Source organism: Octodon degus, unplaced genomic scaffold, assembly GCF_000260255.1.
Source record: "Octodon degus isolate 3935 unplaced genomic scaffold, OctDeg1.0 scaffold00006, whole genome shotgun sequence".
Taxonomy (NCBI): domain Eukaryota; kingdom Metazoa; phylum Chordata; class Mammalia; order Rodentia; family Octodontidae; genus Octodon; species Octodon degus.
The window spans coordinates 29782286-29798441 of record NW_004524582.1 but is presented as its reverse complement, the minus strand read 5'-3'; the positions used below and the strand labels follow the sequence as shown (position 1 = coordinate 29798441).

The window sequence follows — 16156 nt, the reverse complement described above, 5'->3', positions numbered from 1 at the left end:
CTCTCTCTCTCTCAGTTGACCACGTGGTTCCTGAGCCTGGCTCCAGCTTGCTTACCTCCTTTGAGAAGTGGCATGAAGCAGCTGACACCAAGTCCTGCTGTGACTACTCACTCCATGTGGATATCACGAGCTGGTACGATGGCGTCCGGGAGGAGCTGGAGGTGCTGGTGCAGGACAAAGGTCAGTGGACGCTGTGGAGGGGACCCTGGAGTCCTTGGCTCTGGCGGACCCAGAGGTGGGGGAGGAAAATGCCCTTGTGATGAGCTGCACACTGCTACAAAAACAGTGAGAGGACAGGCGACCTTCTTTTGGACATCTGCCCCTTTGCTCTTGGCTGTCCCTCGTCCGCAGAGGCAGGCCACTGGCTGTGGCCTGGTGTTCAAGGCCTTCGCTGGTCTGACTTCATTTTTCTTCTCTTCCCTAACCTGTCTTGGGCACCTGTTGTCCTGGCTGTCACCCCCTGCCTTCTGTGCCTGCTGGCCCCTGCTCAAGCTGTCCCCCCACCAGGAGCGTGCTTTCTCTGTGCCTCTCCAGTGCCATTCGGCCCTGTGACCCATCCACTCTCTTCTTTTCAAAATCACTCTTCTTTAGTATCCAGAGCCAGCCCCTCTTTGGAGCTATTTGGGCCCTCCGAGGACACCTTTGTGACTTAGTGACTTAGCAAGCCCCTCTTCTCAAATAAAGAGGCTGAGTCAAATAAAGTGACTAAGTCACTTGGATTATTGGACATTTGTCATCTGTGACACTTCTGTGTCCCCCTTGGTTGTCCTCTGTGTGTCGGGGACCCTGCTGGGGGCAGATACATTGCCTGGCAGGGAGAGAGGACTGCCTCAGCAGGCAAGCAGGACAGATGGGCCAGGCTGGGGGGGGGGCTGTCTGCCACCAGCCCCGGGGCTCCCTGCAGAGGCGCCTGGGGAGGAGAGCCAGGGGGTGCTCATTTTGTTTTCTGTGTGGGGAGTCGAACCTGGGGCGTGGCACTGTGCTGCACCCCCAACCCTCTTAATTTTACTTTTATTTGAGAAGAGGGGCTTGCTAAGTCACTAAGTTGCCCAGGAAGATCTCAAATTAATGATCTTCTGACTCAGCCCCCAAAAGCGGCTGGGTGGTGGGTGCGCCTTTAGCTTATAAATCACATGGGCTGTGTTTTTCCATTGTAAAAACGTCATTATTTCTAATATGCCAAGAGTTAGAAGGATGGAAGGATCTTTCCGCCGGCTCCTGCGTGCTCCAGTCCCGTCTTCCGTGATGTGATGGATTATTGCCTCTGTCCCCGTCTGTGCCGATGACGCTTCCCTGGTGCGGTCGGCGGCTGCCGCTCTTTGGGAGCCTTCTCTTCTCACTCACCGTCTTATGCGGAACATTGCTCTTCATCAGTAACTTCTTAATGGCTCATGACGTAAGACGTAACAGCAGATCTGCTTAGCTGTTTTCTTTTATTGGATACTTAGGTTTTCTGTTTGTTTTACTATAAATCATGTTGCGGTGAACGTCTTTCGATGTGAGCATCCCTTTGCATTCTAATTATGTCCTTAGATTTCTAGAAATGAAATTGTGAAGTGGAAGGTGATAGTGTTCTCCAAGGTCATGACACTGACCCTGGCTGGAATCGGCTCCCTGCAAGATGACTCACCCTCCCCAGCGCCAGCCTGGTCAGCGTCCCTGGCCTTGCTGGCTTGCACTGCAGGGGTCCTGGAGTCACAAAGCCCTTGCTGATCCACGAGCAAAGGCCACCCAACCATTGTGGCTGTCACGCAGCTCTTTAATTCCTGGCCGTGGGAGAGTCCCGTGTGTATGTCTCCTTATGTGACTTCCCAGTTGCCCCCTCTGTGTGTGTGTGTGTGTGTGTGTGTGTGTGTGTGTGTGTGTCTGTGTCCGGTAGCATTTGCTGTCTGCCTAGAAGCCTCATCCCTCCCTGTGATCACTGAATCCTGCTGTGACCACCTGAACCTTCCTAGGAGGGCACCTGTGGCCTTTCCCCAGACCTTCCTCCAGAGCTGTTTTCTTCCCTGGTGCATTACAGCTTGTTTGTGTAGCAGGTTGACGACCACATGGACAAGAGCCATGGGGACACGGAGAGAGCGAGGGAGGGTGCATTGGGGTTGTCACCTTTGGGGCTGAGGGCCACCAGGCTCTGCGGGGAGGCTTGCTTGTCAGAGGCAGCCAGAACAACGCAACTGAAAACCCTCAGGAATGAGGATTCCTGAGCTGCCGCAGGAAGTGGCGAGAACCATGGGATGAGTGTGTTCAACACAACGGGGAATATTCTGAGGGGACATTCGTGGCAAGATGGTTTTTACTGTGATAAATTTTTGACAATGTAAACATCCATCCTGTTTGTAAACCACTGCCTATGGCTATGCAGAAATGTTGAGTGATGCGTACACTCCTCGTGCGCACACAGAGCCCTGCGTAGGTGCAGCCTTCCCTTCGGTGGAGCCCTGCCCTGCCTCCTCTTCTGCACTGTGCATGAGGTCACATTGTGTGGGTGGCCCAGGACCCTCCCCTTAGGACCGCCTCTCCCTGGGGCCCACTGACACTGTGCCTGTTCGTGACAGACATTTGTCTCATGGTCAGAGGGAGGCCGTGTGGCTGGGCTTGCAGCAGCGCTGGCTGCTGGTTGGTTGGGCTTCTGTGTTGCCGGCCTGCGCTGACCGTCTGGGTTGGCCCACACAGCTCACTTTCCATGAGACCCCGAGCTTTCCTCCTGAGGCGGTATTGTGTCTGCTTCTTGCCTGTTGGTCAATTTTCAAAGCCTTGTTTAGTCAGGGCTGTGAGGAAGGGAAACCCAGGGTGGAGCTGTGCCCATCGGGTCGGTATCGGTCTTGACTTGCTGCTGTAACAGCCCCCCAGCATGTTCACCATCTGAGAGTTCTGGAGGTTGAACACCCAACAGGGTTTTCCACGCCTGGGAGCAAGGTGCTGATAGGGATGTTCTCCTCCTCAAGTGTCAGGGACAACGGATTTGGGAGATAAGTGCCAGATCCTTTCCTGGAATCTCATTTTTTTTTGTGAGGAGGACACCTAAGAGATGCTCTCTTGGCAGCTTCCAAGTGCAGCAGACAAGAGATCTCCGGAGTTTATTCCTTCTGTTGAGCTGAAAATCACATACATGTCCTTTGATAGGCGTCTTCTCCTCCTGCTCCCAGCCCCTGAAAACCACCATTCTGTTCTCTGCAGCTGTGAGTTCAGTTTCTTGGATTCTCCCCGTCCCAGTCAGCGACCTCCTGTGGCATTTGTCTGCCTGTGCCTAGTTCACTTAGGCTGATGTCCTCCAGGGACCTAGGTGGTTCCAAATGACAGGGTGCCCTACGTTTATAGCTGCGTAGCGTTCCATGGTGTACACATGACACAGTCTCTACATCCAGGCTTCTGTGAGTAGACACGTAGACTGAGTCCCCTCCTGAGCTGCTGGGAACGGCGCTGCAGTGAAGATGGAGTGCACAGGTCTCTGGGACAGGCCGGTCTCACTTCCTTTGGATACACAGGCAGGAGGGGGATTGTGAGATGGATCATCTGTGGCTCTATTTTTTTTTTTTAATTTTTTTTAATTTTTTGAGAGGACAGGAGAGGAGACAGGTTCCTCTCCACAAATTTTACGTAAGTGCTGCAGGGGCTCCACATCAGCCTGGCCGAGTGCCAGGCTGCTCAGCCCGCCTTCCAGGGCCCCTCCTGAGGAGAGGAATGCGGAAGGCCATCCCCATGCCCACTGCAGGCCCTCTGCGCCCTCGCCGTGGGTTCTGACACTAAGCTGCCTTGCTTTCTGCCATGCCACCAGGCCAAGCAGCCACCTGGCCTGAGAAGTGTGAGCTGTGGGATGGGCTTTGCTTCTTTGGGCTCCATTGTGTGGCTGGGCCTGGCTCACTGGGTGTCTGCAGATGTAGGGCAGCTGACGAGGGGTTTCCTTGAAGGAGCTTTTCTTCACTTCTGCATCCAGCGACAGCCCAGCCCGGCGCGGGATGAGCTCTCAGTCATGTTTACTCTGCGTGGTGGTCGCTGATTTATTGGAAATAACATGCTTCTCTTCTCCTTTGAATCTCCGTGCAGGCGTCAATTCCTTCCAAGTCTACATGGCCTACAAGGACCTCTACCAAATGTCTGACAGCCAGGTAGGTGTCCCTGCCAGTGGGCCGGTAATGAGGGCAGGGGACACCAGGGACCAGCAGGGAGATCCCAGGCCCAGTGCTGGAGCGTGACCTGGGTCTAGCTGTCCCGCTTCTGGCCCAGGCAGGGCCCAGAGGCCTGATGCAAGGCTCCTCCCCCCACTGGGGACTCCTCAGGGTCCCGGTAGAGTCACTGCCACACCGTTCCTGGAGAGCACGGCGGGTGCCCGGTGCAGGCTCGGACCCTGAGCTTCCTGAGAGCTTCGCTGAGGGCTCGGGCTCGGGGAAAGCTGGGATCACAGTTCAGGATGTGACGGGAGGGAGTGAGATGCTGGCTGGTCCTGTCCTTCAGCTTCCCACCCAAAGGAGCTGCAGACTCTCCAGCCTCCAGCTTCTGGCAGGCGAGGTGGGGTATAGGGAGCTGAGGAGGCCAAGGCTAGGAGCTGCTTCCCAAGGGCTGGCACCCCCAGGTACCCAGCCTTCAGTTGCTGGGTCTTCTGCTTGGGCCCCTCGTCACTTGTGTGCTTTTTAGTGGGACAGGGAGCCCAGGATGCTCCTGCTAGCCTACTGGGGTACAAGCCCTGACCATGCCTGCTTGCTGTGCAGCCTGGAGCTGCTTTCCCAACCTCTCAGGGCCTTTAGGCTCCTAACAGCCCCTCTCTCATGGAGCTTTGCAGAGGACTGAGTGCAGGGACTGCACCTGGCCTGCACAGGTGACACCAGGTGTTAGGTGGCTGTTCCTGGGCATTGCCATGGGGCCAGAGGCCTCATAGGGCTGTCGGTGCACACAGCACCATACTGGAGGAGCTCAGAAGCTGACCAGGACAGTGAGCCACCACTGGTGTGCAGGCCACCGTGAGCAGGTGACCTAAGCCCGCGTGACACACGCCATCTGAGTGCTGGGTCATGGGAGCCATTGTCACAGCCACAGAGGTGTGTAAGAGGACCCAGGTCCCTGTTGTCACAACCTCACATGCTCTTCTGGGTCCTGTGAGTGGCTTTACATAGGCCAGGTAGACTCGGTTACTCTGGTTGTCTCTGCTGACATTTGAGGCACCCTAGGAGCTACGTCCAAAGAAAGCACAAGGCATCAGTGGTGAGGGCGTCCCTGCCCTGTGTGAGCCTCCTGCTGTGGGCCTGGAAGGAGCTGGGCTGAGGCCCGCCTTTTCCTGGGCTTGCGGTTAGTGGGTGACATGCACTGGTGGAACAGCCTTGCCTGGGGTGCAGAGGCTGACAGGGATGGAAGTGGGGACAGAGCGCAGTCCCTGTGGCTCCTGCACTTGCTGTGGCTCTGAGCTCACATGTGCTCTCGCTGTCTCCTCAGCTGTACGAAGCCTTCACCTTCCTGAAAGGGCTGGGAGCAGTGATTTTGGTCCACGCAGAGAATGGAGACTTGATAGCTCAGGTGAGCGGTGTGGGAGACGCCACTTCTGGGTCTGCTTTCCTTGGGCCAGAAGGGGGCGTCTTGGGTTGGGTCAAGGAGAGAATGGGGTGGGGCAGGCCAGGCCAGGACCCAAGTGTCACAGACATGCTCCGGGGTCCACCTGTGGGGTGGCATCTGTGGGTCATTTTGATTCTTGAATTTGCATTCTCACCTGTGCAGTGGGGCCAGGCTGATGGCTCTGTGGCATGCAGGTTTGGAGCCTCCAGTCTCCTTGGGACAGGTGACCTGGGCCAAAGGACGTCAGCCCAAGGAGCTCGAGTCCTCCGGAAACACCAGCTTCATGGGCCTGGAGTCAGGGTGGAGTGACAGGCATGTCCCCTGTGGTCCTGACAGCAGACGGGCTGTGGAGGTTGTGGGTGGGACGGGGGAAGAAAGGACTGTCAGCGGGGATGGGCTACCAGTGGGTGGGGAGTCTGGAGAGAGGCATAAGTGTGTCATCTGCTGGGGCTCTTGGCCGCCTTCCGGCTCTGTCCCCCGAGTCCTGCATCTTTTCTGTGAGAGAAGCCAGCTCTCGCCGCTGGTCTTGCTCTGTCTGCTTCCTGCCCAGGGGGATTCTGGGGCCTCGCAGCCTTCTTTCGCCTTTACCTTTGGCTCATTTAGCTGAAGCTGCCTGTGTGTTGCTAACGCCACTCCCTCACTCTGGGGGACTCCGATGAGCCTCAGTGAGGTTCACTCCCTTGGGGGAAAGACACCCACAGAGCTCTTCCTGATGAGCCTTGCTTTACCCTGGGGGAGCTGAGGGATGCGGCCAGGAGCTCCCCAGAGCCCTGACACTCTGTTCCCACTTTAGTGTTTATAAATGGTCTTTTACAGTGGACTATAATAGCAGGCCTGAACTTGCATCTTTCTGGGTCCTCCTGAAAACTGTGCAGCTCGCTCCCTGGCTTTCTCTGAGAGTGCTGGTACCTGCCAGTGTACTACATTTGAGAGCAGTTTTTCAAAGCCCTTGGCTCCTGTTTGCTTTGGCCTAGCAGTCCTTGCTTGGACTGACCTCTCCCCTCGCCCGGAAGGACCCGGATGCGCAGTCCCTTCCGGGCGTCCTGGAGGCTCTATCACGCAATTGAGCTCAGGGGCCAGAAGTCTGCTCTCCGCTCGGTCTCTCGGGCAAAGCCTCGAGTTTTATGCTACAGGCATCCTGTTCCTCCAGTTCTCCCCAGCATGTCATCATTTTCTTCTCTCCCTCTCTCTCCTTCCTTCCCTCCCTGCAGAAATAGAATCAACACAGATTTCTCTGCATCGTAAAATCTTCTTGTAAACAGTCTCCAAAGATGCTTTTAGAAACAGCAGCAGCAGCAGCTGAAATGATGCCCACGTTTACTTAGACCCGCCCCAGCTGTTGGGCCTTAGTGTCTCTAGGTCATGCGCCTACGATGAACTCGAGCTCGCAGCTGCGGGTGCACAATCCACCCAGAATTGTGATGATTTCCAGGCTGCTGGGGCCGGAGCTCCTGGTTGGGGTGTGTCCGAGAAGGGAGAGTTCAGCGGAACGGGGGGGGGGAGTTAAAAGTTAGCAGTGTTGCAGCTGGCATCTGGGTGATGTATAAAAGCAAGAAGGGACCGGGGAGATGGCTCAGTGGAATAAGCGCTTCCCTTTGAAGCGCAAGGGCCTGAGTTCATTCCCCAGTTCCGCAATAAATAAATAAATTAATTAAATTAAATTTAAAAAGCAAGAAAGTATTCCTAGGGCGAGGAGGAGGCCTCGGGAGTGGCGGGCTTGAATCTGGGTCAGCGGCCCAGGGAACCATTTCAAGGTTACAGGATGAGTCTGAGCAGTGGTTTCCTGCGGGAAAGGCAGACATATCAGGGGAAGGGGATGTGGGAGGCTGAGTGGTGGCAGGCCTAAGGCCCAGAGAGCCTGCCCACCTCGATACAGCAATGGGTGGGCCTGGAGCTGGACTCCACTGAGGACTCAGATGTCAGCATCCGTGCGATGCCCCCAAGGCCACCTTTCTTCTCAAAGGAGAGCCCTGTAGGAGACTCAGGTTGGAAGGGTGGCTGGTGGGTTTTCAAGCTCATTTCTTAGAGCCCTGTGTCTTGATTGTTTTTCTGTTGCTGTAACAGAATACCTGAGACAGAGTAATTTCTAAAGAAAAGAGGTTTATTTTGGCTCACAGTTCCAGTGGCCCAGGAGCACGGTGCTGGTATCTGCCCAGCTTCTGATGGGGGCCGCAGACTCCATACATGACAGAGAACTGGGAGAGAGGCCAGACATGGTGTGCACTTCCTGGAATCCCTGTGCTCTGAGAGGCCGAGGCAGGAGGATCCCAAGTTTGAGCCCAGCGTTTTTAGCAAGACTCTTTCTCAAAGTAAAAACTAAAAAGGGCTGGGGATATAACTTGTTGTAAAGGCCCTGGGCTCAATCCTTAATATCTCACCCTGCAAAAATAAGAGAATTGGAGGAGGGAACAGTTGCACAAAAAAGGAGCTTGTACCTATATTATTTAGATGCCAATAGAATCCCCATCTCTGACAGGACTGAGCTGGAGAGGGGGGATACAGAGGAAGGACCATTTTGTATTTGTATATACAGAATAGTCAGGATAGATGGACGGCTGCTTTCGCTTGGTTCAGTGAGAGGAAGGATTTGTAGGAGTAGTGTTTGGACGGGATGTCCTGGCTGCTTCTTGTGCAGTGGATGACCGCCGAGAAGATAACAATGTGCAATGTATTAATTATTGAAAATGTCCTATTAATCAGCTTGGTAAGTGTCTCATTGATATTTATTTCTCAATAAAATAAAATTTAAAAAAGAAAGACTTATAGATAAACTTAAAAAAAAAAAGGAGCTTGTGAGGACAACCCAAGGGAGCTCGCTTTATCACAGCCTGAGCGCCATACCTGCACCTACGGGCCCAGGCCTTTGGCATGCATTTTGGAGAGGACCAGCTGTGTCCAGGCTGTCACCTTCATCCACCTGAATGGTCCCTGAGTCAGCTTGTCCCAGCATCAACTCTGAAGTCTGAGCTCTAAGTCACCTGAGCCTCAGGGCCAACTTTTTCCAGCTGGGAGCCTGTGAAATTGGAAACAAGATCCAAACTTCTAAGAGCTGGTGGACCAGGCAGAGGCTGAACAGCCCTGTCCAAGAGGTGTGAGGTAACTGTGCTCTCAGGAGAGGGGCTGCTGGCCCAAAGCAAACTCAGAGCCCACAGCACAGGCATGAACTCCTAATGGTGGAATCAGACCTATGACCCCATCTTGTCACGGCTTGGGAGGGCAGTGGCCTAGCAGGGCTTCTCTGGGGCACCCTGGCTCTGGCAGATTTCTCCCTGGGCCTTTAGGCTTTTGGTGACAGCTTTTGAAACCTAGGTGGAAGCCACTGAAGCCTTGTCTGCAGCTCTCCTCTTCCAGGCACCTGCAGGGACCGCCCCACAGGGACCCCGCTAGGTCTCATCACCCTGTGGGGCTGGGGCCCATTTGAGCCAGGGCTGGGTGCAGGAGCTGAGACATGGCCTGAGCTGGAAGGGACCCATGCTGCCCTCCCTGAGGGGACCTGGCAGATCTCGGATAGGCCTTTGGGGACTTTTCTCTGTGGTCCCTGCATGGCCGCCGGCTCTGTGTTCCTGATTCCAGTCTCTTTGGGATCTCACCCCTGGGCTGCACTGTCCCGATGTTCTTTGGTAGCCAGATGTTTTTAAGAGAAGTTGTAACTGTTGCTTTTTCTTCCTAAAGTGCAGCCCATGCTTGAGGCAAAACAGGAGGAATAAAAGTAAGAGCCAAGGGAGGAGCAGACAGTTCTGAGCGCCCAGGCTGATCAGCCTGACCTTCACCCTCCCCGTGGGCTGTTCTGTGGCGGCCTGTGTGCCCTGCCAGCTGAGAAGCCAGATGTCCTTGTTGTTTTCCCAGGCTGGGCAGGCTGGTCGCCTCTGCTGATCTGCAGCAGCAGGTTTGCCTCTCGTGGGCCACCACTTGTCACAGCAACTGCCTCCAGCGCACAGAGGCGGAAGGATTACCTGGAGACGAGACTCAGACCAGTCTCCAGGAGGGTCAGGGGCCCCTTCTTCACTGAGAGCAGCCAGCCCTAGGGAGCCTGTGGGACAAGAAGAAGCCCCCAGGCCACCCAAGCCAGGAGCTCTCAGGCGCTTACTCAGCATCTCAGTGGAAGAGAAAGCAGTGTGCGCAAGCCTGGGCTTGGGGAGGGCAGCACGCGGCCAGACCCAGCTCAGCTAGCCGTGTGCCTTTGCCCTCGTTCATCTGGCTCAGGCATCGGGTGCTTTTTCCCAGCAGCGTGATCATCCAGGGCATCCTGCGGCCCCACCCGGGTCCCCACACGCACTCCGGGGCTCCTCCGCCGACCGTGCTTCTTGTTCCGTGCGGGCTCCGACTGCGGCTTCTCCAGCTTCGCATGCTCTCTTTCCCTTTGAAATGATGAATTCTGCCTCGGAGTAATTCCCTTTTCCTTAACCTCGGCACAAGCAGTAAAAAGGAACCGCTCCACTGCTTCTGTCTCTTGCTTAGCACTCTTTAGCTAGAAATTCTAGTTCATCGCTTTTAAATTCTGCCCTCCGTTAGTCGGAGGACCTGGATGCTCAACACTCAGGATCTTTGTAACTTCTTGGCCGGCTGCCGAGGTGATGTCCTCGTTGCCACCTGAGATCTCGTAGAGTGACCTTTTATGCTGTGTTTCCACCGGCACGCTGGTCAGCAGCGCTCAGCCAGTCTCTAAGGGATCCTCACCTTCCCCCAGCTCTGGTCTCCAAGCTCTCTCCGCGATCATCTTCTGTGCAGGAGGAGGGCGTCCCAGGCTTTTCCTGCCTGTTCCCCCCTGCTCTTGCAGTGTCTGCCCATCACCAGCTCTAAGGCCACGTCCACATTTTCAGACATCCCGGTAGCCCAGCTCTGCTTCTTGTTCCCTCGTCTCAGTCTGCTTACTGTTGCTGTCACAAAATACCCGAGGCTGGGGATAAATAAAGGAAGTCTGTCTTTGGGTCCTGGTTTTGGAGAGCTGCATGCTGCTCCCTGCACTGTGGGAAGGGAGCAGGGGCAGTAGGGTGTGGGTGGGGCAGAGCGAGTGTGCAAGCACCCGGCGGCGCCAGGGGCTTCCTAACAGGCCAGCCCTGAAAGAGCTGACCCACTGCTGAGTGGAAAGTCACTTGCACAAGAAAAGGGTGAGGGCTGGCGAGATAGCCTAGTGGTCTAAGTGCCTGGCAAGCATAAAGACCCGAGTTTGATCCCTGGTACCACATGCTGTGCCAGCCCCAGAACTGTGCATGGTGACACATACCTGTAATCCCAGCACTGGGGAGACTGAGATGGGAGGGTCACTGCAAGTCTGAGCTGCATAGTGAGACCATGTGTCCAATAAATAAATAAATGATAAGAAAAAAATAGCTCAGTGGCATAAGCAACTGCTTGGCGAGTGCAGGGTCCTGAGTTCGACCCCTGGTACCAATAACAACAAAAAATAAAAAATAAAGAGACAAGGATGAGTATCCCACGATCACCTCACCACCTGCCAACTCTGTTAGGGTGGCGATCACACCTCCACAGGAGCTTCAGTGGGACAAGCCGTACTCAGTTTCAGCTCCTGGCTTCCTCTGCTGCCCTAGGGAGACGGAGATGAGGCAGGGGCGCGTGTGGTCACAGGGGTGGCTGAGGGTGGATGGCGCGGCTGGGGGCCCTGGCTCGCACCACCCTCCACCGTTAGACCCCACACAGCTCCTACCCAGCCTCAGCCGCCCCTTCCCTCAAGCCAGGGCTGGAGGTGACTCCTCCCACTGTGCCCTTCTGTAACCCCATCACTTGTCACTGTCTCACAGGAACAAAAGCGGATCTTGGAGATGGGCATCACAGGTCCGGAGGGCCATGCTCTGAGCAGACCTGAAGAGGTAAAGACCCCTGGTAGGCAGGAGGATAGAGCCCCTGTCCCCCGCTGTGTCCAGGAAGTCACCGCCCCTGGCTGCCCATGTTCCAGAATCGAAAGGGGCTTCCCTGCCCTGGGGTGCCAGTGTGTTGGCGCATGAGCACGAGTGAGTGTGTGTGTGTGCATGCGTGTGTGTGTGTGCGCATGTGCAGAGCTGCTTGGTGATGGGTGTCACCCTGGCAGCGCCCCCTGGGTGAAGATGTTCTCAGTGTCCTCATCTCATTCTGAACAAGACTTGTGGACTGCTGGGCCACGGGACACCGGAGCTGCTGGCTCCTAGCAACCAGGGACTGTGCATACTGCATTTGGCAGCCTATGGATGTTGCTGTCACACGGTGGCATGTGACCAGTGGCCTCACCCCAGAGAGCAGGCTTTTGAAATAATAATGGCCACCGCAGATTGAAATTAAATACAAACACTCCTCCGGTTAGCCAGGCTCGCTGATACACCCTGTAATTCTAGTGGTCTAAGAGGCTGAGACAGGAGGCTCTCATGTTGGAGACCAGCCTGGACAACTCAGTGAGTTACCTAGACTTTGTTGCAGAATTTTAAAAAGTGAACAAATGAAAGGCTGGGGATGCTGCTCAGTGTGCAGGTGCTGTGTGCTGTCCTCAGAGCCACAGATGAAGCCCAACCAACCCTTTCATTACCTGGGCCTCTGAACGTAGCTGTCATAGAGACCATTTCTGGGCCTTTGACGTCATGTCCACCCGAGTCTCTCCCCTGGGGGTGCAGGCAGGAGATCTCCGGCAAGCCTAACAGCACACAGTCCTGTCTCCCGGCCCTCGGAGCAAGTGCATTACTTTACCACGTGACCTTCCCTTGATGTGACCGATTTCCTTTCTGACCTCATTTATTTAAAGAACATCTAAAGACTGACTGAGGGAAGACCTGGGAACTCGGGTGGGTGGTGCTCGTGCCCGCCTTCTGTGACCTTTGCGCTTGTGTGCTCCCAGCTGGAGGCTGAGGCCGTGTTCCGGGCCATCACCATCGCGGGTCGGATCAACTGCCCTGTGTACATCACCAAGGTCATGAGCAAGAGCGCTGCGGACATCATCGTGCTGGCGAGGAAGAAGGGTACGCGCCGCTCCTACTGCTGGGGGGGCAGCAGGTCCCGGTTTCTGCCAGCTGTCCTGTTTCTGGGGCAGGATACCCAGCACCTGCAGTTTAGAGGGGAGATTTATTTGACTTGCTGTTTCAGGGGACCCAGTGTGTGGTGGGCTGCTCCAAGGCAGGGCCTCGTGGTGGAAGGGTGCAGGGGACCAAGATTTTAGCTCATGGCAGCTGGAAAGCAGAACTGGAGGACAGCCAGGGAGGAGGGAATGAGGCACCAGACAGTGCCCAAGGTTACCCCTCCGTGGCCACCCACATGTACCAAGTAGTGAGCTTTACTGTGCATAGGTGGAGCCCAGGCCAATCAGGCTTGAAAGTTAAGCATACTTGACATAGTGCTGGGAGGGGGGTGCACAGCAGGTTCAAGTTGACTTCAAGGGCACTCTCGAGGGAGGGTGGCATGTGAGGGGGCAGCACAGTGCGTGGGCAGCTGAGGTTTGACTTCTGGTGTGTCCATGTGCCAGCCCTATTGCCCTGTGCCAGTCCTTGGCTGTGCTGAGGCCCAGATTCCTTGTGGGTGGCTGGGGTAATGGTCCCTGGCTGTGGGGTCAAATGAGACCCCATGTGTGCAGAGCTTTGCCAGCTGGGAAGCCCCTCTGTGGTGAGCAGGGCCAGCCAGCTGTAGGGCCTTTGGTCCTGCCTGCCCTCCTTCTGGTCTACCTCCAGCACTTCATCCTGGCCTGCTGTTCTGGATCCCGCCCAGGGCCTCCCAGTGAGCCACTGCTACTGTGGGCTGGGCAGGAGGAAGATGTTCCCCCAGAGTCGGGATTCTAGGGGCAACAGTGCTGGTCTTGGCTACCAGCTGCCTGGCTGTGATAACACAGTGACATTCTTTTTGTTCTTTGGGACATCCCACGCACCTAGTGGGTGTTACTTAGTGTCCTTGTCACCTCCTGGTCCTTATTCACTTCTTGCTTCTGCTGCTCCACCCCCATGGGATCAGAGTACCATCCAGCTGGAGCAGAGGACTGTGGGGTGCTGCAGGGCCTGCTCCAGGGCCCTTCTCAGCAGGAGACTCGCTGTGTGCCCTCAGGCCTTTGGCAGTGAGGCCCGCTGCACCCAGCCAGCCCCAGGCCTCGAGTGCAGAGTGGTGCTGTTGGGGCCTGTTTTCTTTTGCTACACCAGAACACCCAAGGATAGGCAGTTCACACACAGCAGAGGCTCACTGAGCTCATGGGGAGCTGGCTCAGTGGAATAAGTGCTTCCCTAGCAAGCGCAAGGGCTTGAGATTAATCTCCAGTTCTGCAAAAAAGAAGAAGCAGCCTAAGATTAGATGTCCTCAACTGCTGGCTTCTGAGGGTCCCCACCCAGGGCTGCGTCCTAACATGACAGGTGGCATCACAAGGGCAGGAGCTCAGGCAAGCACTCGTGGTGGGACGGAAGCCAGAGCCACTCTCATGGTGACCGTAGGAGTCCCTCCCGACCTGCTCCTGCCTCCTGAGAACCCAGCCTTGCAAGATAAATGTTAATGTGTAAAATGGCTAAATCTGTCCTCCCTCTGGAGCTCAGCCTGAAGGGTCATTAGCTGCACCTCTGCTGATTCTCTGTGCTGTCTCCTACCCACCCACGGCGCCTCTCACTTGGCGCGTCTCAGTCCAAACTCAGCAGCCGCAGCTGAGGTGCTCTCGTGGTGCCCTCTCATGTCCCTGGCCACACGGTGGTAGAGCAGCTTGGGGCCCCCGTGCTCGAGTTAGGGCTTCCAGTGGCAAGTGCTGAGTGGGGCAGAGTAGCTCAGCTCACCTGGAATTGGTTCCGTTCTTAAAATCCCTTTGTAAAGGTAGGAAAGCTGAGGCCCAGAGCCGTTCTAGGAACCATGGGGTGGGTATGTGGCAGCAGCTGGGGGGTTCAGGCGTGCAGGTTCTACTGGGCAGCACGGTGGCCCCGTGGGTGGATTTTTATTTAACAGTTTAAGGCTGGTTTCTTGGTGGCCTTGCTCCCTGTCCACGATGGTGAGCAGAGCTGGGCTGCTGAAGCCCAGGCCCAGCCACCCTGGCAGCGTGGCAGGGCTGGGAGAGTGCACGGACTGTGGGCCATGTGTGCAAGGTGCTTGTCACCACTGGGAGCCTGCGGCTGCTGCCGCCTGCTGAGGGAAAGCTGGCATGCCTGGCTTGCTGTGCAGCTCTGTGTCCTGTGGCAGTGATGACAGCATGTTGACTTTGTGAGCATCACGTATCCCCAAGGATTTGTGGCTGCAGGATGCTCCTGGGTTGTTGGGGACAGGCTGAGGTCGCGGCATTGCCCGTGAAGGACAGCTGGCCGCTTGGCTTATGCCCCTGTCCTGTGCCCGCGCTCTCTCCGCCTTGTGCTATGTGTGACCTGCTTGCCTGTGTCCCCCGTCCCCAGGGCCCCTCGTGTTTGGCGAACCCATTGCTGCCAGCCTAGGCACAGATGGCACCCACTACTGGAGCAAGAACTGGGCCAAGGCGGCAGCGTTTGTGACGTCCCCTCCCCTGAGCCCGGACCCCACCACACCCGACTACTTGACCTCGCTGCTGGCCTGGTGAGAGCCCAGGGGGTGCAGAGCTGGGGCGGTGGCCAGGGACTGCTGGGGCGGTGGTGCAGCATGGGCAGCTGGGCCCGTCGGCTGTGCTGCACACGTCAGGGAGCAGGCTGAGGCTTTGGGCCCTGCCAGGGCTGCACCCTGTGTGGGCAGGCTGAGGCAGGAGGGTTGCAAGTTTGAGCTCAGCCTACACAATTTAGTAATTTAAGACTCTATCTCAACATAAGAAAAAGGGAACAGGACATAGCTCATTGCAGAGAACCTGTGATCATCCCACTGCTGTGAAACAAAACAAACAAATAATTTAAGATTCAAGGAGGGTCTGCTGTTGTCGCTGAGCTACCAGGCCGCGAGTGTGTAGAAGTGCAGCCACTTCCACCCTGCGCCTCCCGGCAGCCGGCCTGAGGGGCTGCTGGCCATGGCAAGGGCCCGCTCTGAGGCTGAGTGGGAGGGTACGGAAGGCTTCCTGGAGGAGGTGGACCAGGGACCACTTGGATGTGTAGGAGTTTTCTTGCACGCACGGATAGGACGGCAGGAGGAGCCAGGTGTGTCCCCGGGTGGCATCTTGGCCCCACATGTTGAGAAATCTTGACTCTTTGCACACCCGAGGGCTCACCCAGCACCTGCTGCTGAGGCCCCCTGGGGCGCTCAGTGTCCTGGTCCAGGCTGGAGCACATTCCGAGAGCTACTTGGGCTCCAGCCTCTGTTGTCTCTGCTCCCCAGCCTGTCTGTACCCATGTGCACCCCGTGTCACCGCCTCTGCCCGCGTCACAGCTCCTGCATTGCAGCCTGCTCCCCGTGGCTCCTGGACAGGCTCAGGCATGGCGCAGGTGGGCTAAGGCTGCCCTGTGATCAGCCTCCAGTGACTTCTGTCATGGTGACGCCCTCAAGGCAGGCGTGTTGGGGTCTTCTCCCCCACTGGCTTCAAGTGATCGAGTCCCCTCCCCAGCCCCCTTTACCCGGTTCCCTCACTGTGTCCACTGGGCCCCTGCTGACCCTAAACCCGAGTGTGGCACTCGCCACCACCTGCCCGCACTCGAGAGCCTTGTGTGCCGTGCCCTCTGCTGCCTGCCTGTCCTTGCTGCAAGGCCCCTGCCCCGTGGGTGTCTGCCGACCACCCAGCCTAGAACAGCCGACC

General features: G+C 56.4%; 1 protein-coding gene across 1 annotated transcript in view; it reads left to right on the top strand.

Moving 5' to 3' along the window:
• The window catches only part of Crmp1 (collapsin response mediator protein 1), a 59624-nt gene that overhangs the window by 29584 nt on the left and 13884 nt on the right, over positions 1-16156 (top strand). The window contains exons 4-9 of the mRNA XM_004624578.2: positions 16-180; positions 4045-4106; positions 5425-5505; positions 11301-11369; positions 12362-12482; positions 14862-15018. Coding sequence (XP_004624635.1) covers positions 16-180; positions 4045-4106; positions 5425-5505; positions 11301-11369; positions 12362-12482; positions 14862-15018 — 655 coding nt within the window. The remainder of the gene's footprint in view (positions 1-15; positions 181-4044; positions 4107-5424; positions 5506-11300; positions 11370-12361; positions 12483-14861; positions 15019-16156) is intronic.